Source organism: Perna viridis, chromosome 10 (assembly GCF_037379345.1).
Source record: "Perna viridis isolate PV_CMFRI_1.1 ecotype Kerala chromosome 10, ASM3737934v1, whole genome shotgun sequence".
NCBI classification, from domain to species: domain Eukaryota; kingdom Metazoa; phylum Mollusca; class Bivalvia; order Mytilida; family Mytilidae; genus Perna; species Perna viridis.
Window position 1 is genome coordinate 4,218,370 of NC_142454.1, and position 24,234 is coordinate 4,242,603.

At 32.8% G+C, this 24,234-nt stretch overlaps 2 protein-coding genes across 3 annotated transcripts; one reads left to right on the top strand and one right to left on the bottom strand.

The window, feature by feature from the left end:
- Nucleotides 1–572: 572 nt before the first annotated feature.
- Nucleotides 573–3,968, bottom strand: LOC148604206 (large ribosomal subunit protein eL21-like). Its single transcript, XM_088549501.1, has 4 exons — nucleotides 3,807–3,968; nucleotides 3,066–3,178; nucleotides 1,951–2,101; nucleotides 573–686 (listed from the first exon to the last, which is right to left on the bottom strand). Exons 1-4 carry the CDS (start codon nucleotides 3,933–3,935, stop codon nucleotides 597–599), a joined length of 483 nt encoding a protein of 160 aa, XP_088405627.1. The 5' UTR covers nucleotides 3,936–3,968; the 3' UTR covers nucleotides 573–596.
- A 4,775-nt stretch (nucleotides 3,969–8,743) lies between these two features.
- Nucleotides 8,744–23,531, top strand: LOC148604207 (ubiquitin carboxyl-terminal hydrolase 46-like). 2 transcript variants are annotated; one of them, XM_088547452.1, is made up of 9 exons: nucleotides 8,744–8,840; nucleotides 11,642–11,722; nucleotides 12,431–12,650; nucleotides 13,239–13,319; nucleotides 13,850–13,980; nucleotides 14,270–14,430; nucleotides 15,334–15,466; nucleotides 17,936–18,079; nucleotides 19,444–23,531. In XM_088547452.1, the coding sequence occupies exons 1-9, from the start codon at nucleotides 8,832–8,834 to the stop codon at nucleotides 19,543–19,545; spliced, it is 1,062 nt and encodes a 353-aa protein (XP_088403578.1). In that variant the 5' UTR covers nucleotides 8,744–8,831; the 3' UTR covers nucleotides 19,546–23,531. The 2 variants fall into 2 exon arrangements, with proteins under 2 accessions (XP_088403578.1, XP_088403579.1); XM_088547453.1 differs by having other exon boundaries at nucleotides 8,756–8,840; nucleotides 13,853–13,980.
- The last annotated feature ends 703 nt before the right edge of the window (nucleotides 23,532–24,234 follow it).

Sequence of the window (24,234 nt, forward strand, 5' to 3'; positions counted from 1 at the left end):
AGGTGTTAAAAGAATAGGCCTGCAGCAGCCCTAAGCTTGTTGTAAAAGGCGACTAAATAGTGCTCAGAACCCTAGCTGGGGGCTATAGCGCTTTGCCCACAAAGCATCTGGGATGTGTACCCCAGGTGGTGGAATGGGGTACCCCTGGGGTGTTGCATGCTGGGGTTGTCAGGCTATAATACGGAAAACCTGACCGCAAACCATAGTGGTGCACCGTGTTGGGAAAGATGTCACATTCCTCGCACGTTAAAGAACCCTACTGTGGTATTCTCTCTGAGTAGGAACCATAGGGCTCCGCCACAGGAGGCGAAATTGCCCGACCCTACCCACCTCCCCCTATTTCCAGTGGCTATCAAAATTTTTCGACCCCATTGTCCTTGTGTCCCATCCCTTTTTCATTTCGTCACCATTTCATGTTCATTTTATCATCAATTTCATGTTCATCGTCTGAATATAGCTGAAATATTGCTGCGCAGACGTTAAACCCCAACAAACAAACAAAACAAATCAGACTGCATTATTTAAGAACCCTATGAAGATCACTTTTTACAATACATAAAACTAACACAGAATTAGTGAAACCAATATATTTAGTCTTATGCAATAAATTCATATGGAATTGGTTCCAAGACTTGTGGTTGATTTCTCTTAGTCCTCACAAATCTTTTGCCCTTGGGCTCCTTGGGCTGAAAATAACAAATAGGAAAGCTATAGATCATTTATGTTTTTTTTTCGTAACAGCATTAGAATCACAAATATTTTAGACATAGTTTAAGTAGCATTCCAGCTAAGAATCATGCAAAATGTGATACATGGTTGGAAAGCCTACATATTTTTATTTTGGATATTTTGTTTAAAATGCTTCAGTAAACAGAAATTAACATTTGATTTTTCATATAACCTGTGCTCATAGGAGATAAAAATTGTATAGAATGCACTGTAGAATTCTAAGGTAAGGGAAATAACTCTGTAAATGACACTCAAATACAATAGAATCTATTGGATTTTTAATGTTGATCATCTCGAGTAGGTAGATTTTTCAGATTTTGCATGATTCTTACAAAGACAGCTACTTAAATGATAAATATCCAAAAAATGTACCTGCATAATCTTATGATTTTTTTAAACTACTTATTCAAATGAAATACATTACGTAACAGGACTAATGACTTCTATATTGAAGAATGAGCACCATACAGATTATGGGTACCTTTTACTGTATTATGTTAACATATTGGTTTTGATCATTTACATCTAGCCTGACCCCATGCTCAATCTCTATAGCTATATTTAGACCTTATTTTCATGGCCAACAACAAAAAGTGGAAATAGCAAAATCAGAAGTAAATATAGAGTAAAAAGAAAAAAAAAGTTACCTCTAGATTTGACAAAGCAGAGTGGACAACAATCAGGTTTGTTTTTACTATGAAATGTTAAATTATTAACCATTTGATTCTAAACCAAACACATCCTAAGAGAATGATATCTATTGGCTTTGAGTTTAGAGAAGAGGAGTAAACAAACTTTTTTACCATATCTGATCCCAACTTGAATTCCAAATCTCAAATGTTTACTTACACTTATTTTGGTACAATACTTTTAAGTCCTTTTTATAAAAATAAAAAACAGGCAGTGATGTGTGCAAGTCAAAAACCTGCAAAATGTTTTAGAATTCCTAATTCAGAAACAGATTCAGACCACATAACTAGTTAGTCATTTGGTTGGGTCACTTGTGAGATACTGGTGAATGAAATTGGTACTTTGCAAGAATTATCTACTTGATTTGGGTGATATAGAAGGTGGAGGAATATATGGGTTACTTAAAAATACAGATCTACATATAGGAAGGACTGAAGTATGGCATCAAGTGGGTTTTCTGCAGCTTATATCTTCTGGCAGTATTAGCACTTTTTTTACTCTTACTTAACTTATTTCATTACTACTTTATACCTGTCTTTTGAGGTTAAATGGTGTGCCTTGTGCCTTAGCCTCCTTCTTTTTTTCCTCATTTTCTTGAACTCTTTTCAAGAAATCCAATCTACAGTTGGAGTGTTTAATGTGTTCAATTCTCACATTTATCCTTTTGGGTAAAATCTTGTTCCTGTAGTAAGAGAAAAGCTTACTTTAAAACCAAATGTGGTTTGGAAAGGGAAGTAACTCAATGATATTTACTGGTCCTTTCTAATTTTTCCTATAATTTTTGTTGATTAATTTTTTAAATGTTAAGACATTAGTATTTATAGCTTGATATAAGGTTGCACCATATACTTGGTGAGTTAACAGGCTGATAACTAGTATACAGTATTTGTTTTACATTTCAATATGTTGTTGTTTCACATTACATCTGTAATGATCTAACACAGAAAAATAGTTTTTAATCCATTCTCTACATCATGCTGTAAATAACCAGAATCTAACGATGTTTTACATGGACTAATCACAATGCCTTTTCTCATCATTTTAAATGCAGTTTTTAGACCATAACCATGGTATAACCCAGTTAAACAAATAACCAACCTTATAAACCATGACAATCTATTTCCAATGTCACAGGAAAGTAAATTCAGTTTTTCCCTGACCCCAAAGTGAGTATAATTTTGGTATACAGTTGTGGTCTCAAAGTATATTCAGAACATCATATTAAAATTATTGTACTATCATGTCAACTTATTTTACCCAAAGTAAATAGTCTATGATAAAATTAGGTCATAAATGAAACATTAAGTGATACCCTGCCACCCTAATGGTGAAAAAGGAAAATGGCAATATGTTCAAAACTACATTTTGACTTTTGCTGAAAATTGAACTTAACCTGTATTTTATGGTACTAAATAACTGTGCAAAGTTTAAATTTTTTTTTTTAAATTCATTGATCCATTCTCTCTGCCAGATATTTAAATGACAAGCCTATGGTATAAAATGATAAAATGGAGTCTATTTATTACTTATACTTTCTACAGCGAGTATTTTCATCTATTACTGAGATACTAAGCCAACCACAACAAGATTAGAAATGGTGACAACACTTTAATACTACAGACAATAAACTTAAAAACTATGCATACCTCACTCGTTTGTTTACAATAACACCAACAGCATGAGGAGTTATATTAAATATACGTCCAGTTTTGCCATGGTATACTTTGTGTGGCATACCCTTCTGAACTGCTCCATGACCCTAAGAAATTAAATAAAATCCTCTCGGTTAAAATGCAAAGACAGTAAACTACATGTATTTACACTGAGTTACCTTAGCTGCAAATTCAGGGTATGATGCTGTTAGGATTAGTTAGATATGCTTAACAAGACCAAGCATATCATAAAATATTTTGTCCATCTTTTTATAAATTCCTGGTAATATATTTAACAAAATAATGTCCTCACTACCAACAAAATTTGGTACAGTATTTTCAAAGTTGGGCTAACAAATGTTAGACAGACATGACAAAAAAAACAATATATCCCTAACAAAACTATCAAAACATGCAACTTTTTTTTATTTGTTCTCTAGAGTCTTCAGCCCAATACCCTCCCCAGTGCCTTATATGTTTTAATGGAACCACCCTTGTAACATAAGTTTGTTCTCCAATTTCTTTTTTACACATTTTATCATTAAAGTTAAAAAATCCATGACTGTCAAACTGAAATTAAACTTTCTGATTTCACCTTCTGCTAGTATTTTCAAAATATACACCACATGTTTGGTCTTTGTTCATGGATTACCATGATTTTGATTTCAGCTAGAACCTTGGTTCCCTTGATTACTCTACCAGAAAAACTGCATTTGCAATTCATTTTTGATATACCTTTATATCAACAATGTCTCCACGTTTGTATATTTTCATGTAGGTTGACAGAGGAATCACGCCATTCTTCTTGTATGGTCTAGCGAACATATAACGTGTTCCACGTCTGTAACCCTTTGTGTTGGTCATGTTGACTTCTAGAAAAAAACACTGAATTTATGAAAACGTTAACAAGTATGAACTTCACTAGTGTCAGATAAATATTAAACAGTTAATTTCTAAATGTTGCAGGGATTGGGAAGGCAGGGCGCCTTGGACCATTAGCCCCTTCTAAAGAAAATAGCCCTTTCATGTAAAAGACACTGATATGATTTAACAATGACCCCTTAAAATTTTGAGAATCTCCGAAAAAACCTGAAATTGGTCCCCTCTTACAATATCCTTCCCAATAACCATCATTATTTTGCTCAGATGCTGTGAACATAGCTATTTTAGCACTTAAACCCTACAGTTCTTGTTGTGGCATAAATAGCAGTTTAAGCGTTTCCCAAATTTGTTCTATAACAGGGTTCTCAATAAGTGCCGGCGACCAGCAATTTCGCCATCTACTATGACATTGGCGCGGCTATTTTGTTGATCAAAAAAAAAATTAAATCGAAAGAAAAAATTTGGTTATTTCACGTATTATACATAAAAAATTGCATCAAAATCCTTCAATCTTGGTGTTTATTGTAATGCAGATTAGTTTCCTTGATAAATTCATTTTTTTGTAGTGATCGGCAGTACCAATGAATAAACAAACTTTAATAATGGTTAATTCGGTGCTTTGGTAATGGACGTAATCCTTTTTTGTCACAGTGTAAGTACAGAAAAATATCTTATTTTACTTAAAAAGATATAGATGGTGTGTATAAGCAAATGTCAACACCTTACAATGACTTTACGTTATCTTTTAGGTGTGATCAGGCCGAACTCTTGCTTCACATAAAAAAAAATCACAAATTTTTAAATTTAAGCAAAATGAGCTCAAAAAATTGGAATATTTGCATCAAGAGTAAGTGATCAAAATCTACTCAGAGCAACCAAGATCCTGCACTCTAGATTTTCAAAATTTTCCGGGGAAGAACACCTATATGTAAGCCCCAAACTAAAGGAATATAGGTAGCACCATATAGATCATGTGGAATACACACATCAAACAGAATGTTATAATTGGTAGAACTCATATGGAAGGTAAATCTAGCTACCATAATGTAGCTCCTATATTTTCCATGTCTATTCCATTTTGATTCCCCAGATTACTCTGGACAGTTCTGATGGAATTACCTACTTGTAAAGGTCTTATTTAAAGCAACAGAACAGTCTCCTCTGTGATTAACACCTGGGTAATTGCAGTGTTCTAGGACTTAACATTTTAGATTTCCATTTGCCAAAAGGAAATTGGAACTGAATAACACATTCTTGCACAAAAATTTCACTTGCCCCAGGTGACGAGAAAGTGGAATCCTTGAGTACTGGAACGCCCTTCCATAAACATGCATTTACCTTATGATTAATGTCGATATAATAGAGAAACATGTAGAATTGGCCTGGTTTAATTTAGAAACTTGCTATTTTCTATTATCGATAACAACACAGATTGAAGATTTAAATTAGAAAGTGATCTTCTACTTATCATATGCCTGCTTACTAACACTTTATAAGGTATATCATAGGAGCCCAATTATTGTAGCCAATCCGAGGCTGGAAAAGGATCAAGAGCTACTATACTCGGCGTCACATAAATAATATACTGTTAAAATTTGAATAAAAATATTTTCTACAACTTTATTGACACCTACCGTCGTTTAAATTGTCTTAAATGACTTGTTCATTCATTTAGCCAAACGGCTTCTCCCTGAACAAGTCGCTTTTAGCTTAAATCATGCGTAACAAATCCTTACGGGAAAATCCCACACTAATATCCGCCATGTTGGTTTCTACGGGACGATTTGTTTACAAACGATGTTCGTAAGTTCCCGTTGAACTCCGGTGACAATCGTCTGCTTGATTAACTTCTCGGTATTGTACGTTGTTCGCATAAAATAAATCCGAGATATCCGAAATAACGCCGAAATGCATTCTGGGTTCTTCGGTTTTTGGACAAACCATGATTTAAACGTAAACAACATCTCCTAGCAACCCGATCACTGTAAACATGGCCGACTTTTTACAATGTAAATATTGGCACCTAGAATTAAAATCTGACCGGAATTTAACGATTCAATGTTTAGGGAGAAGCCGTTTGGCTAAACGAATGAGCAAGTCATTTAAGACAATTTAAACGACGGTAGGTCTCAATAAAGTCGTAGAAAATATTTTTATTCAAATTTTAACAGTATGTTATTTATGTGACGCCGAGTATAGGGCATATATTCAACTTCAACTACCCAGAAGGAAGATGAATCCATGTGCCGTACAATGTTCTATTTCTTAAACCTTCCATGATTAGTTTGAACAGATGCCATGCTAACCGTCTACACAGACATACACGTTCGCGTCATTTCTTTTAATACGACAGCATAAAGCTTGTTGGCCATGGATGAACAAGGCTGCATTATCAAAATAGGTTAGTTAATTCAATTTTCCAAAAAAAATAACATGTTGTTTGATGGACCAAGGCCTTAGATCAACTAATTTACAGTTCAATGGTGTTGGTAATGTTATACAGTCATTGTTAAAAGTAGTTTTATTGGAGAAACACGTGCACCAATCTTACATTTTTGGTGGCCGGAAAGAAAAAGACCTGAGCATGCGCAATTTGATCAATACATATGAAGTCGTCCCAGTTTATACCTGGTCCTTTATTTGACAAGTTGGTAATCCTTCTCTGATTTGCCTATTTCTTTAATTTCTTCTTGACCCAGCAATTAAACAAAATTATTGAGTTTTATTCAAGATCTGTTCTACTTTTTCACGTTTTGTTGTTGATTATTTATTTTTTTTGTTTCTCCGCTGTGTCTACCTCATTTCCACGATTGCTGTTTTTATAACGAGAATTGGTATGGTGTAGTGTATGTTAGACAACAACCCCACCGGGATCAGAATGTAAGCTCAAGGTCATCTATTGGTCCTCAATAAACGACGAGGATATCCACATACCAAAGGGCAATCGGCAGTTGACCTCCAAAAAATTATTACAGGTACAGCGAAAGAGTTGTCCCTATATGTACTCAAGTAACACAAAATGAAATAAACTAAAGGTGAAAACGTAACAGGACATACGGAGGCCATAAATTCCTGACCTAAACTTTCGTTAAAATTTGATAGCACTTATTTGCAACAATGAGTAGCTGCAGATATAACGCGTGTTTTTGGGTAAAAAAGAAAATGTTTTGAAATATTAAGTTGACAATATTATGTTCACGGTGCACAATTTTCTAACCCTCCTCTTGCACTATCATAGAATTGTTATTTTATCTATACTATTGTTTTGTAAAAGACAATGAGAACTTGCAACCAGACGCACGCGTAGTGTATAAAAATTGCTGATTTAAAAAATCAATATATTTCGTTTACATTTTCAAATATATGTGATTTGTTTTTAAACATCGTTTTTTACAGGCAGTGGTAAGTGTTATCTGCCTTGAACGAGTTTTGTGAAACTGCCGGTGCGGATCCAGACGTTGGCTAACATTGGAAGACGCGTATTATATTACAGTGCATATGACATCATTTTGACAGACATTAATATCAAATATATTAAATATCAAATATTAATGTTCCGTGTAACACTTCAATAATTATGGTGGTTCTCTATCCTAGATAAAACGTTCTCTATTCACGATCAAGCTATATAGTACTTGACATATTATATCGGTCTTTTTACGATAATTTTTTTTCGCTTGATTGAACAAAAAAATACAGTCAAGATCGATATGAATGGGCCATTAGTTGTATCTTCCGTTAAATTCATATTCCCTCAAAAGGACCCCCATATATTCACTTTTTTTAGATGCGCACCCACTATACATCACAGAGAAATATTTATAGTGACCAACTATAAAAATAAAATGCTGATTTTCTTAATCGAAACCCCATGCACTTTACAATTCCTACTAAATAGCAATTCTGCTGATATACAGAACTATAAAATTAACACTAACAATGGAAATTAATGAATGAATGCACGAAATTTACATTTATTTGAAATTGAACATTTTTTCTTCTTTTTTTGTCTATTTCTATCAAATATGAATACCACTCGATCACATTATGGTCATAATGTAGTACAGATATGTTATACATAGATACTGTTCTTTAGTATTTTTCTAATTGGCCCCGTGCGGATCCGGGTATCCAAAGAATAGGCCCGCATCAGAGCTAAATTTGTCGTAAAAGGCGACTAAATAGTGCTCAGAACCCTATTCGGGGGCGTGGACGTTCTGCCAAAGAAAGCAACTGGGTTGTGTGCCCAAGGTGGTTGAATGGGGTACCCCTTGCGTGTCACATGCTGGGGTTGTCAGGCTATAATACGGAAAACTAGACCGCAAACCATAGTGATGCACCGTGTTGGGACAGATGCCACGTTCCTCGCACGTTAAAGAACCCTGCTGTGGTATCGATAGGAGTAGGAGCCTGAGACATTTTTCGGCTCAGAATTTTGAATTTTTGATTTTTTGGGGGTGCAAAAGTATTTCAGTATTTTTGGGTTTCGAAAAAATGTATTTTTGGGAGTGTCTTCACTTTTTTGTTTGTACTGATTTTCATGAGGTGTAAAAAATACCTGATATACAGTATACAAGTATTTGAACATTTATTCAAAATAATGAAGTTCAGAGTTCAAATCTTTTAAATAAATGTTTAACTTGTATTTTTACACCTCATGATAAAAACTAGTTGTCTTCAATGAGTATTTCAAGGGGAAAATAGTTTGCATTTTTCTTTAGTTCTGTCAAGTGACGGAAGAATATGGTCCGAATGCCATTCGAACCGAACTATCATTCAAAATCCGGTCCGCATTCGGTCTTAATTTTACAATTGAAAAATGTCAAAATGGTGAAACATTTTGCAAACCAGATATTTGCAGTAAAATAACACTTCCGAATGAAGATGGTAATGTTTTAATTATGAAAATCCAGGACTTTGTTCTGAGGCTTTGCTTTGAAATTTGATTTACACCGCTATAGTTTAACACCAGGTTCCTTCGACGTGGTTGTTTTTCAATTTAGGCTTTGCCTGTGATGGGGATATTTGTACTCGAGTAATGACGTAGTTGAAGAAGCACAATCATGTTGTTGTGGATGAAGTTTTGATAAATACTTATATGCAACACTTCCTAAAAGACATGCTCTATGCCTACATTAAAATTTCAAACTGTTTCCTCCTAACAGACCAATTCAGAAATTCAAATTCTGTCCTCGTAAACAGGGTTGTGTCATTGCAGTGGCCATGTAATAAATGTTTTGACCAATCACGAATGTCATCAACAATAACCCACAGTGCAAAACAGTTCAGAATCTGTCCATTACTCTCAGAACCATTATTTTTGTTGTGTGAATTCGGCCACTTCCTGGATTACTGCAGCCCAGGCTGATGGTACTGCATAAAAATCTTAATTGAGTATAGACTAAAATATACAAAGCAAGCTAGATCTTGGTGAGGGTCATTATCTGCATTTTGAGCATTCATGTTTCAGACCCTTGCATTTTAATTTGGAAGACACTCAGTCTCAATGAATGTGTATGTTTAATTAATAGTGGTCAATAATACACATTTATATGCTTGCCTAAGATGTAATTATTTACCATGCTTTCTGGCATCTTCAGTGTTATTGCATCAGCCTTCTCCTTTTCACATGTACATTTTTTACAAAGAAGATTAGAGACCTGTACATGTATATGTAGCTGCAACAGATTATGAATCCACTTAAAGTCTTTTTATTTAAAATTTATGGAAGTACTTACTAAGTGTCACCTCACTTTATCTACATTTTTACATATTGAAGTGCCTGAATGTTCCAATAAGAAAATAGGTGAAAAATAGAAAATAGATCTTGCAATCAATTGGAAATAGAGTTCGAATATTAAAAATATACATGAATCAACATATTTTACATGTATAAACAGTGGGCATTTGTATGAAGAGGGTCTAAAGCATGAAATGATATTTTTTTACATTTTATAGTAGAGCAGATGTTTGATACATTGTATGTTTTTTAATTACTTTTAATTTGAAAACAAAGAAGCTACATGTAGTAGAGATTTGAAATGAGTCAATTCATAATTCAAGGGTGTTTTTGAAATACGTTAATTATCCTGGGGCTTTACACATACATGTACATTGTAGTCTTGCATTTCCAAGCTGGCCAAGTCATCACTTACAGGAACATTACAGTATATAATATGTGAGACTGGTCAAGTGCTTCCTGAAACACTCTTTAAGATTTAGAAGTTTTCATATTTTTAAATACAGGAAAATGATGAGGGCTGGTACATGTTACATTGTTGTTAGAGCAGTCCGTGATCCAATTTGTCTCATATACTGAATTCGTTAGTGGTAATATTTTAGTACAAAACAAATCGCTGTGTCAACTGAATGTCTAATATAACTTCTTACTCTACATGTATGCATATTTTGGGTACATGTATTTTACTAAGATCTTTTAACTCAAAACCACATTTTTTTATTTTTAAACAAAAAAGTTCATGTTTCAGTACCTTTTAATCAATTGTTGAATGTTTCAGTCATATGAAGAGATAAATGTGTTGTTGTCTTTTCATGACATAACTACATGAATGCTAAATATGAATTGACATTTCTACCTTCCAGAAGGTTATTATAAATATCCAATTATTTGGAAAACTACAAAAATACTTTCATACATGAAAATATAGAAATTTACAATTTGGTACCTGATTTATTATAAAGATCATTTGTTGCACATACCAAATGTATCTTAATGGATAAACGGTTCCTTTAGTTAATATCCCAGTTATTTGTCTGTTTTTTTTTTGTGTCAGAGTTATGGAACCTTAATCAACAAAAGTAAAGGGTATAGGCATACATGCTCTTGATTTTTGCACTTTAAACCAGCTGTTCATTTCATTATGGTTTACATTTGTGTCTGATCATTGTACATGTAGTATTCAGTACACTAACCAATACATGATATTCTATATCTGCAGGTGTTTCATTAGTTTTTTGCAATACAGGTACCTTTTGCTTTTTAGGGGGTACTTTTCATCATTTTCTTTTATAAAACTATATGAAATTTGAAAATTCTAGAGGTACTTTTCAGTAGCTTAGAAGGCTTAAAGTACCTGGTACTGCCTCTTAATGAAAGGCCTGTACCTATACGCTTATTGACACAGCACAAAACATTGCATAAAAGGCTTACAATAGTATAATCAGGGCTAATAATACAAGTCTCATCACTTGACACTGGTCCCTTACTTTAATAAAAAAAAAACAAAGGATGTAATTGTTAAGAGTAAGATTACAATTTATACATTGTAGAGCTGCAAAGCATAATTCTATATATGTACATGATTGTGCATTTGTATATAATGACTCGACAAAGCCAAAAAAATTATATATCTATTTCCTGCTACCCTACCTACCCTACATTTTATGGCCATTTTGGCTCAATCACTGTTAAAGTGTAGATTGTTTCTCCATTAACTCAATGTAAAATGTTATTGAAAAATAAAATAATTTCCAAACCTACCAACCCTAATTTTTTGTTCTGGTAGCAGGGAACAATATTTGTTTGGCCTAGGAACACTTCATTAATTCATCAGTTAATTTACATTTATAAGTGGTCTTTGTCCCTGGATTACATTCTTTTGATTTCTGCTAGAATCTTGGTTCTCTTGATTACTCTTGTACATACATTTGATTTTGATTAATTTTAGGGGAACAATCCCTCCCAGCTGGAGAAAGAAATTGGGTCAGAGCAGTTGCCAGCCAATGAACATTACTTTGGTCTTGTTAATGTAAGTACATTAGTATATTTAATGAGAAAGGTGGTAAATACATGTACATGTGGTGTAAGGAGCATGATTACTCTGAAGAAGAGACATGAGAAATGTTCTAACTAGGGCCTAATCTAGACATCAATGACAAGAAGTTTGAGTAAATTCTGTTTGAAGAATATCAATATTGACATTTTGGTCTATGTAATCTATTACAAAAACCTCTCTGTCGAAGAAAAATGGGAGAAGTGAGCACAGACATTTCTCTAGATTAGGCACTGGTTCAAACATCATACCTGTCTACACTCTTCAGAGAGATTTTAATAATGAGTGATGTTTTATTCATAATATTAACAATAAAATCATACCAGAATCTGAGTTGTTCACTACTTCAACCAGAAATGAATAGTTTTAGTTTTTAAGCAGGAAACAACATACAAAATTTCGATTTTTTTGTCTAATTTCCCTTTAAAATAACATTTCTTATAATTTAACATCTAATGAATACCAGTCCAAATATCATGAATTGTATCATATTCAAAACATTGTTTAACAAAGTTTGACATTAGAGTTTAACATGAATTTGATCTAATTTTTCTATTTTTTAATTTACATTTGTAATTATAGCTTAAAATTATTACATATAATAACCAGGTGTATTGTCCTTGTATTTCATATTTCTTACTTGTGTATGTGTTTTTTTTTTTTTTTTTGGTTTGTTCATTTCAGTTTGGAAACACGTGCTATGGAAATTCTGTTCTACAGGCTTTGTACTTTTGTCGTCCATTTAGAGAGAAAGTTTTACAGTTTAAACAGCACCAGAAAAATAACAAAAAAGAGACACTTCTTACTTGCCTAGCTGATCTGTTTTATAGTATTGCTACACAGAAGAAAAAAGTGGGAACAATTGCCCCAAAGAAATTTATCACAAGACTAAGGAAAGAATATGGTTTGTTTAGTTTTGACATAAACATGCACACTGTGTTTTTTGTTATTTTGTTTTGAAAAAAGGCTTGATAAATGATGATGTGTTGCTGTATATGATTGTATTTAAATATTACATTGTAAAACTTTCCTATTTGCAATATATGGAATACAGCTATAAGATATTCCTTTCATGTAGATTTATGTGTCTATCCTACTGGTATAATTTCAAGAACACTCAGGATTTTCTGTTTAAATGTAAAAATAAAGTTAGAGAGAGAAATCTGTTTGTATTTTGACATTTCTAATCTGATCAAGGATAAAATCATAAGAGATATCTGATGGTTTATTCTTTTATTGAGATTAAGAATTGACAAGCTTGTTGATTTCTTTTATGAGATTGAAAAAAAATTAACACTGGGATTTCTCTTATTTATCAATGGATTTTACCCAAAAAATAAACACTTGAAGCTTGAGGGAAAGATAATTTTTCTAAATGGGAGATAACTCATGTGCATGTAAAATTCTTAAATGTATTTTTTATACTTAACTAATGTGCACATGTACTGTTAATAGTTTTAGGGCCATAAAAACCCTTATTGTCCATTTTCAGAATTGTTTGACAATTACATGCAGCAAGATGCCCATGAGTTCTTGAACTACCTTTTGAATAGAGTTTCTGAATTGTTACAAGGTAATGTTAGAAACTAGATTTTAGAATTAGAAAGCATTCTTTTTCATTATCTGTTATTATTTATTTTTTTAAGTGAATATTTGTATATATACTTGAAAATGTGACTATGTAGAATTGTTTGATAAAAGTGTGCTTAAGTTAAATATTTGGTGAAATTGAGATTTGGTGGCATCTTTGGGGGGAAAAATTACATTATGAAATACTTGTCAGTGTTATAGGATTCTACTTTCCCCGTCACTTTAAGGATTTTTTTAAGTTTGAAAAGCATACTACAAATGGGGGAAAGTTAATCTTCGTGAAGAATTTTTTCTGTGGAAACCATGACTTTAGAAAAATCCTAGAACACTGCATGTATATTTTTATTTCATCATATATAGCAGGCTAGTTAGTGAAAGAAAACACAAATTTTCTCAAGTAGAACATTCCAGCTGACGTTAAAGCCTGGTGTATCATTAACTATTGAAAGCTGACTAAATCATCACTGACTACATTATAATATCTGAGCAGTGAAAACTATACATTCATTTCAGCAGAAAAACAAGGAAACAAACCAAAGAATGTAAACAACTGTGAAAACCAGAGTAAATCAGAACCAACATGGGTAGAAGAATTATTCCAGGGTACATTTACTAACGAGACTAGATGTCTCAACTGTGAAACTGTGAGTAATACCAAAATATATTAATATACACAGCCTGCCCTGTGGTTTTACCATACCTGTTCTCGTAACATATGTCCCGATATAATTGCACATAGGATGATGTGCATTACATGTGTTTTATTTTTTTTTGGACATGTTTCAGGTCATAAATCTTATACTTCAATAAATGATTTCAACATCCTAAAAAGTTGGACACTGAAAAATGTTGCAGATGATAAATCATCCATTTATCAAATAAGATTTAATTTTGTATTAAAACAAAATTGGAAGAAAAGTTGATGTTTTACAGGTGAGCAGTAAAGATGAAGACTTCTTAGATCTGTCGGTGGACGTAGAACAAAATACATCTATCACACACTGTTTACGGGGGTTTAGTAGTACAGAAACTCTGTGTGCAGAACAGAAATATTATTGTGAAGTCTGTTGTAGTAAACAGGAGGCTCAGAAAAGGTAAAATCTGTTGTTGTTAATGCTCTGGAGTCTTATTGTTAATGCTCTGAAGTCTTATTGTTAATGCTCTGAAGTCTTATTGTTAATGCTCTGGAGTCTTATTGTTAATGCTCTGGAGTCTTATTGTTAATGCTCTGGAGTCTTATTGTTAATGCTCTGAAGTCTTATTGTTAATCATGTAAAACTTGGGTCTTTGAAAAACATTGTCATTATACATTAGTTGGTTGTCAAAGACTGTTAATGATCATATTTTTTCAGTTGATGGTGTTAAATATTTATATCTTACAACTAAACTTTCTACTATACAAATAAAGAGTGTTGAATAACACAAAGCTCCATTCCTCCACTGCATAATATCGTGTCCTGATTCCCTTTTCAGTTATAAGCAATGTTGAAAACAGGTAAAAATTTTGAAAGTGCTCTCCCTGACTGCCACCCTCAAAAGAATGCTGAAAAAAATTAACTATTTCTGACAAATTTCACTTGTTTTATTTAGAAAATTAGTTGCAAGATAAAAACAATACATGAACATATCAATATATTTATTTGTACTTGCTTTGAAACAGTCAGATTAGCTCAGGGAACCCTTGCAATCTGACTGTTTCTAAAGTTCTTCAAATAAATTTGATATTTTCCACCAATATACATGTATTGTATATTTACTGGAAATATTCCTTGTACTGTAATATTAAACCAAAAAATAATACACACATTTCTTGGCAAGTAAATTACTACATGATTAGTAATGATGATTTCAACTATCTTAGGCCAATGAGAACACTAATAAAAGCTAAAAATAACACATTTTAAAAATTATTCTTATGTAACTATATAGGTGAATTGTACTGAAAAAAATATAATTTAATATTGAGTTTTCATCATCTTTAAAATATTTATTTTCAGAATGCGGGTGAAGAAACTTCCTCAGATATTAGCCTTACATTTAAAAAGGTTTAAATACATGGAGCAGATGAATAGATTTACAAAACTTTCATACCGAGTTGTCTTTCCTTTGGAGTTGCGTTTGTTTAATACAGTAAGTGTTCAAACAATAATGGTGCAGATTATCTACAATTATTGTTATAGAATTGAGTTTAGCTTTTTTGCCTTGTGACAATATTTTGGCCAGTAAAATTATGATATTTAACCACTCTTAAGAGCAAGAAAATTTAGTAGAAAACACTTTTATCCATTAAGAGACACCAAACTTTTAAACATGTACAACAATTAGATCCTTTGCTGTAGCTCTGATGCTATACTGGGCCCATAGATCCTTTGTTGTAGCTCTGATACTATACTGGGCCCATAGATCCTTTGCTGTTGCTGTGATGCTATACTGGGCAAATAGATCCTTTGTTGTAGCTCTGATGCTATACTGGGCCCATAGATCCTTTGTTGCAGCTCTGATACTATACTGGGCAAATAGATCCTTTGTTGTAGCTCTGATGCTATACTGGGCCCATAGATCCTTTGTTGCAGCTCTGATACTATACTGGGCAAATAGATCCTTTGTTGTAGCTCTGATACTATACTGGGACCATTGATCCTTTGTTGTAGCTCTGATACTATACTGGGCAAATAGATCCTGTGTTGTAGCTCTGATACTATACTGGGACCATATATCCTTTGTTGCAGCTCTGATACTATACTGGGCAAATAGATCCTTTGTTGTAGCTCTGATACTATACTGGGACCATATATCCTTTGTTGCAGCTCTGATACTATACTCTGCAAATAGATCCTTTGTTGTAGCTCTGATACTATACTGGGACCATTGATCCTTTGTTGTAGCTCTGATACTATACTGGGCAAATAGATCCTTTGTTGTAGCTCTGATACTATACTGGGACCATATATCCTTTGTTGTAGCTCTGATACTATACTGGGCAAATAGATCCTTTGTTGTAGCTCTGATACTATACTGGGCAAATAGATCCTTTGTTGTAGCTCTGATACTATACTGGGACCATTGATCCTTTGTTGTAGCTCTGATACAATGCTGGGACCATTGATCATTTGTTGTAGCTCTGATACTATACTGGGACCATTGATCCTTTGTTGTAGCTCTGATACTATACTGGGACCATTCATCTTTTGTTGTAGCTCTGATACTATACTGGGACCATAGAAGGAGATGTGATATTCTGTTGAGACATTGAAAACTAAGTTTAATGTGTAGTGTTCATTGAATTTGATAAAACATTATTTGAATTGTTGGAGATAAATAATATCAGGTTGTAAGAATAATGGAATGGAAAAATGTCAAAGATACTGATACATGTATCCAATTTTTACCATATAACAGTATTACACTTTAAGACATTGTAGAACAGCAAAATGTATAGAAAGGTCTGAAAAATTCCCAATGGTGTTAGAACTGTCAAATTTGTGATGCAAATTTTTTTGGTTGTTCCCTCCGCGGGACTCCACCTGCACAAAGTCCAGCGCCCTAGACCACTCGGCCAGCTAGGCTATATAAAATATAGCTTTCGCTGGCCGGGTCATTCCTCCTCGTAGGATTAATCTAGGGCTGTAACTTAATACACGATGTATGGTGGTACGGGACAGTTCAATATTAGTGGTCTAGGGCGCTGGACTTTGTGCAGGCGGTGTTGCCATAGATTTCACAGCAGTACGAGTTCAAGTCCCGCGGAGGGAACGACAAAAAAATTTGCCCATCGCAAATTTGACAGTTCTAACATCGTTGGGAATTTTTCAGACCTTTTTATACGTTTATATATCTTCCCTGTATCAATTTGATCCGATGGAGCAGTGTAGCAAATAGAGTCGTCACATTCTGAGACGTATAATATTGATTTGTTGTGACATGCATCATTAATTTGATCCTCTATCCTACATATTAACATCTAAATGAACTGTCCCGTACCACCATACATCGTGTACTAAGTTACAGCCCTAGATTAATCCTACGAGGAGGAATGACCCCGCCAGCGAAAGCTATATTTTATATAGCCTAGCTGGCCGAGTGGTCTAGGGCGCTGGACTTTGTGCAGACGGTGTTGCCATAGATGTCACAGCAGTACGAGTTCGAGTCCCGCGGAGGGAACGACAAAAAAATTTGCATCGCAAATTTGACAGTTCTAACATCGTTGGGAATTTTTCAGACCTTTCTATACGTTTATATATCTTCCCTGTATCAATTTGATCCGATGGAGCAGTGTAGCAAATAGAGTCGTCACATTCTGAGACGTTGTATATATATATCAATATATATATATCCTTCTGTAATGAGTGGTCAACATTTGAGACTTAGTGAGCGTAATAAAATCTTAACTTTACAATAGAGAGTGGAGAAGTAATTTATATTAAAAATGGACTGAAGAAGAATCAGTTTCTCCTATGAAATCTGTAGAAAACTTGGATAATGTAAAATTGCTGGAAAACACTCGCAGTAATTAAGTCACTTTCCCTATGATTTGATAGTTACATATGTTTTTAATCACTGGCTTAGATTGGGAGAAATGATATGTATTTATTATTACAGTCAGATGATGCCTTTAACCCAGACAGAATGTATGATTTAGTAGCTGTTGTGATACATATAGGTAGCAGTCTTAACCGAGGACATTATATCAGTATAGTTAAAAGTGATGGCTTCTGGTTACTGTTTGATGATGATATTGTAGATGTAAGTATGGGCTTCTGGTGTACCAGATGAAGTATAGGGTACTGGTTTTCTAGTTGTAAGGTGAAAAGTATTGTGAAATACTTTGTTCAAAAACAGGGTTCCATTCTTAAACTTGTCATTTCCACTTGCATCATTTCAATTGTGTTAACTGGATAATGTGCAGTATATATATCAGTGAAATAGTTGGTAATAGTGACATGTTCATCAATCAATTTCTAGTTACTGTATAGAAAACAGTGATTTATTGAATTAATTTAGTGCTACTGTTATAATGTACATACATGTTACATAATACCCACACTCTATAGAGTGTAGCTCCTTTCCAGATTTCCTTGTTTACCATATAACATAATTTGACAGAAATGGTTGCATTGAAGTATTCTCGGCACAATGTAGTACGCAACATCATAGTTTTGATTGAAAAATTCCCTATTCTTTGTTTTTTATAATGTGAATGTTATTTGGTGATACAAATTTATGAATGTCCTTTCAATTTTTAGCTCACCTGGCCAAAGGCTGTCGTTGTCTGTCGTTGTTAACAATTATACAAAACTCTTTTCCTCTGAAACTACTTGACCAATTAGAACCAAACTTTTTTGATTCGTCGAAAAACGTGGCTGCCATTACTAAAAATAGAACATAGTGGTCAGACAATAGTTTTTTGCATATATCTCCAAAACCATAAGGTTTAGCCAAATTCTTTTTGTTGCTGAAATGATCCTTATTATAAGGCTTACTAAAGTCTCCAGGGATCAAAATTGTCAGACGTCTCCTTGTAAGAGTTATTGCCCTTGAAAGGTGAAAAATTATGTTTTTTTTTTTGTTTTTTTTTTACAGTTTTCAGCCAATATTTGAAAACTGTGATGAATAGAATAAAACTTTAAATTGCTGAAATGACCTTTATGATACGACCTACAAAAGTGTGTGGTGATTAAACTTGTTTGAGTTATTGCCCTTGAAAGGCAAAAAATTATGTTTTTAGCAGTTTTCAGCCAATATCTTGAAAACTATAATAGATAGAATGAAACTTTTAGTTGATGAAATGATCCTTCTGATAAGTCCTACCAAATTGTTGATTGAGTCAAAATTGTTGGACAGCTGCTTGTTAGAGTTATTGTCCTTGAAAGACAAAAAAATTAACCAGGTGAGCAATTCAGGCCTCTTGTTTAATAGTATATCAATATTTGTATCAAAGTATAAAACATTCTGGGATAGACCTACTCATGGCAGCCAGCAATAAATCTTTGGTGTAAAAAAAAATACAATTCTTTACAGGGAAAAAAAGAAATTCAATAAGAAATGAAGTCATACAATATCTTGTTGAAACTTGTAAAAGCATCTCAGTCTAACTTTCTCTGTTTCAGAAAATTGATCCATCAACAATAGAAGATTTCTATGGACTGCCCTCAGATCTACAGAAGAATTCGGAGACTGGATATATCTTGTTTTATCAGTCACGAGAATAATTTATTTGTTAATCTAATGTTTTATACCCTCCAAACAAATGTAGTATGCATATAGAAATCGGGTTTATGTATCCTATAGGTCATTCCTTAAGTCATTGTCATTATCTCCCGTCAGCATTGTTTGATTGAGAAGTAAATAGATTTTCAGTTTGTGATTATGTCTGTCAATTTTTTTAATTATGATCACTGGTTAAGTTTGTGTTTGAATAAAGTAACATGGGGTAAATCATGTTTAAATTCGTATTTTAGGACTCAATTTTTTTTTTTCTTTCCTTGGAGTCTGTACAGGCAGTTTTGGTTAGTAGCTTTTCATCGTGGTTTAATTTTCTTCTACCAATCAGTTTGTATTTATATATTACATTTTAAATGATGAGAAGATTGCTGTCTTCTATAAACATTCTTTAAGTAATTTAGACTGTTACATTCAAAACATAACATTTAAATTGAAAATGTTTTCCCACCACTAAGTTCTCTAGAAATGGAAATAAAATTACAATTTGATATAATGCAAGGTTTTAGTAGGCTATCAGAGTCATATGTAACAAAAGTGTTTTTTGTTTTTTTAATTTATGATAAGAAAAGAAATGCAGTGATAGTCTCCATAAAAAATGACTATATATGGTTTCTATCTGTCTAAATTAATATTTTTGGTATACACATCAATTTGAATCTCCTTTACTTTGGAACTAAATTTCATGGTCTTGCCTACCCATTAAAATTGGTATCCCACAAACAATAGTGCTTTCACAGAACATGTAGAGGTATTTTCATAAATTGACTACTCAAGGAACAGTAGTATTGCCTTAAACTTTGATGATGTCTCGAGTCGCAGCCAAGGGCTTTATCAATGTTGAAGTCAATTTATTGATGACGTCCTCTATTTTTTATGTTTTACTGTGAAAGTACTATTGTTTCTAGGGAATCAATTTTTATGGTTTTCTTTGGTGAGCCAAACCACGAAATTCGGTCCCCAACGAAGAGGAGATTTCCATTGATGTGTATACTGAAAACCTCAAAATCATGAATTCAAAACCTACGAACTTCTGTTTCTTCACTAATCCACGAATTAAAATACTTTCACAGTATATTTCATTGGATAATCTGATATAAGCATTACTCTATGGTAACGCTGCCTTGATGTTTAAATGCACGTTTTTGACTTATAAGAATAGCTCATTCTTCATATGAAATAAATTGTGATAAATTATTCCTATTACTTAGGGTAAGTCTGAAGTATATTCTTATACCAGGAATTTCTTTACTAAAGTGTATATATCAAACACAATACTTCATTTTGATTTTTAATTGGAAATATGCTCCATTTCCTGTACAAATTGTTGAAATTGTTTCATATCCAGAACTGAATTTCACAAAGCAGGGAAATAATTGTTAAGGTTCTTCAATTCATAATGATCAAAATTTGTTTTTCACAGAAAGTCCAAATGCAATCTTTCGCATTAAAAACTCAGTGCCATTGTGCAATAATCTCTTTTGATGAGCTTTCAATGTGTACTGCTGAATTAAAAACTAGGCATAGTAATAATGTTTTACTGGATAACATGATGGTTTTTAGTGCATCATTGATTCAGTTGACTGCTTTAGAATGTTTGCAAAGTTTTCAGTTGTTATGTTTTGTGATTGCTTATAGAAAAAAAAATGAATTATATGTTTACATACCTGTTCTTCTTTTAACCTGTGTAATTACTTGATAGACACAATATTAATATTGTTACCTTCCTTCATTTACATATTTCTTGTACACTCATTTTTCAAAATTCAGTTTTGCAATTACATTCATAGAGAATGACCATTAAAGTTCAAATGTGAAGCAGAAATTTTCTAGTCGATGTAAATTGGCATGTTTATGAGTTAAATACACAAAACCTGTCCAAACTGAACTTTTATACTTTAAAAATGGCTTGGTTAAGACAGGTGTTCATTTAACAAAGGTTTAAAATATGCTAAGTACCAGTCCATATAAAATTCAGACACTGCCGATGGTAAGGTGATTCATGGTGTAGAAAAACCCATGGAACCAATGATCCTTTGTTTGGTCTACATATGCTTCATTTTTATGTGACAGTAGTCCTTTCTGTATTTAGATCTGTACTTTCGAGAAAATTACACTTTAACCTCCCACTATAATCAACCAAATTGAAACCAAATCAAGAATGACAACTATTGCAAAAAGCTAATTTCATGTACAATCTATATAAGTATTATCTAAAAAATGCAACCCCAAATGAAAAACCAAGACTGGTTATGTGATCTATAATGGTTTCTGAACAAGAAATATAACTGAATTCGGTGGATTTTTGACACACATTAATCACCTCCTGTCTGATTTTTATAAAGAATGCTTCTTAAAGTGATATTAAGGACCTTAAGTAGTTGAATATGGTTTAGACATGTTTTTGGATTTCTCAGGGTTTGGTTTGGACAGGTCTTGGATTGTCTGGGTTTGGTATAGACAGGTTTTGCTGTATTATTGTTTCCTGCAAATTGTGTGCATGGTATAAAGAAAATTATACTGTTATATATCAGAAGTTCTTAAAAGTTTAATTATATTGCTATAGGTTGATACCAGCCCTTATCATTTATACATTTTTCAATATTATAAAAATCATGTATCTCTAGAGACAACAAATCATTCTCCATAACTTTTCCTTCTAGTGACTTGAATGGACCAATTTCTCAATTATCTCTGTAACACAAGTTAGTTCTATTAACTTTATTATTCTATTGTTAGTTATATTTTTGATCATTTGGGAAAAGAAGGGAGAAGGGAGATAAAAATGTACTGTCATTAATTGTGACTCACTGATATTATCTTTTGATTTATATGTACTTATAAACTTGTCTGTTTATATGAATTTTGAATTGAAATTGTGGCTAGTATTAATATGTTGCAATATATAGTAATGCTTAACTTGGTGCAATTTTCTTTTCTGTTTGATTCCATTCTTTCATTCAGTGGAGAGAAATTTAAGATGTGATGGTATTTATAATTCAAAGATACATCTAGTCATTATTTAAAGGTGTATTTGGAATTCAGAAGAAATATGAAAGGTTAATATTTTGAAATAATAGCTTTCCCTACGTTAGAGGTTTGGGTTAGGTCGGAAACAATTCAATTGATGTGGTCTTCAGATTATTAATAGCACATGAAAACTGTGATAGTTTACACATCTTATTTGAGTACAGTTTGCCTCTTAGAAACACTAGGAATATAATGGATGGATATTGTTTGATTGTAGTTGATAATTTGGTGATATTCTTCTGTGGTATAAAGAAAAATAAAGGGAGCTTTGTTATAAATACTTTAAATGAACTAGAAAAATATTTGATTGTTAGGTACAAGTCTTTGGAATAATTGAATAGAAAGATGAATATGAAAAACTAGCTGATCTGACAAAATACTTCACTCAAGGAAGTTTTCTGTCTTTGAATAGACCACTTTTATATCTCTGCATCACTGTAGATGTTTTGAAATATTTCATTAGAATGTTAGAAAATTGAGGTTATTGACAGAATTATCTGCAAGCGATATGTTCTTATGCTGTGTATTTCTATGAAATTATAGCTCATTTCACCAAAATGGTTTTGAAAAAAATTCTGATGAAACAAATAATCAAATTACAAGTCAAAGTAATGTTCATATGCAATGAAATCACCAACTACCTGATTCTTACTAAGACTTGACAGTTACGGTAGTCTTGACCTGTAGTTAACCTTGTAAGGTTGTCAATTAACACTGAAATGCAACCTTTTACACTGAGATATTAACTTCAACAAAATGTTCTGAGCAGTATATGCTAGTTCTACTGACATGCCACGCATTTCATTATCATAGATACATTATAAGTGTATGTAATATTGAGGAACATACCTTCTGTTTTGTATGTACATAATGTTTTATACAATGTTCTTATAGTTTGAAAAGATATTGTTAAAGTCATTACATGTAAATAAATAATCAGTCTGGTTCCCTATGTTTGTTAGTTATATATACATAAGAAAAGACTGTCTTCTTTTGATGGCGGTGTTATTGTCATAATTACTACTGAACTAAGCCTATGTAATGGTTTAAATAGATTTTTAGCTGACCTAGCCGGAAAAGCCATGTGAGCTATTGCCATCACTTGGCATCATTTGTTGTGAATAACTTTCAAACATCTTTTCCTCTGACACTACTGAACCAATTAGAATCAAAATTAGTATGAATGTTCCTTTTGGTATTCTGCCTAGAACTGATGTAGGGATTTTTGATTTGTCGACAAAAAAGGGTAAGATAGCAATTTTGCATATATTTCTACAGTAGTTAGGTTTAGCCAAATTCTGACATAGGTTAAAGTATTCAGCATAATAAGATCTATCTGTGGTCAAATTTTTGTGTAAATCTGTTAAGCCATGTTGGAGTTGTCACCCTTTTTCAATGGTTTTGCTATTATTACTTTCCAGTCTTCTCCTCTGACATTACGTGACCAATTAGAACCAAACTTGGTGTGAATGTTGCCTAGATCTGTTGTGGCGATTTTTGCTCTGTTGAAAAACATAGCCATCTTAACTTGAAAAAGACCATATGGGTCAGACAGCAGTTATCTCCTAAAACATTAAGTTTAAGTTCAGAAAATATCAAAATCAGCCCCAAAAACTAAAATGTTTCAAATAAATTTGAAAATTGCACTA

Excerpts from the sequence above, each read along its gene's own strand:
- LOC148604206 (XM_088549501.1), bottom strand. The coding sequence starts at position 3,935 with ATGACCAACACAAAGGGTTACAGACGTGGAACACGTTATATGTTCGCT. Across the intron at positions 2,102-3,065 it reads ATTGTAAACAAACGAGTGAG|GAACAAGATTTTACCCAAAA; the intron begins GTATGCATAGTT and ends CTCTTACTACAG. Across the intron at positions 687-1,950 it reads CATTTAACCTCAAAAGACAG|CCCAAGGAGCCCAAGGGCAA; the intron begins GTATAAAGTAGT and ends TGTTATTTTCAG.
- LOC148604207 (XM_088547452.1), top strand. Across the intron at positions 13,320-13,849 it reads AGTTTCTGAATTGTTACAAG|CAGAAAAACAAGGAAACAAA; the intron begins GTAATGTTAGAA and ends CATTCATTTCAG. Across the intron at positions 14,431-15,333 it reads AAACAGGAGGCTCAGAAAAG|AATGCGGGTGAAGAAACTTC; the intron begins GTAAAATCTGTT and ends ATTTATTTTCAG.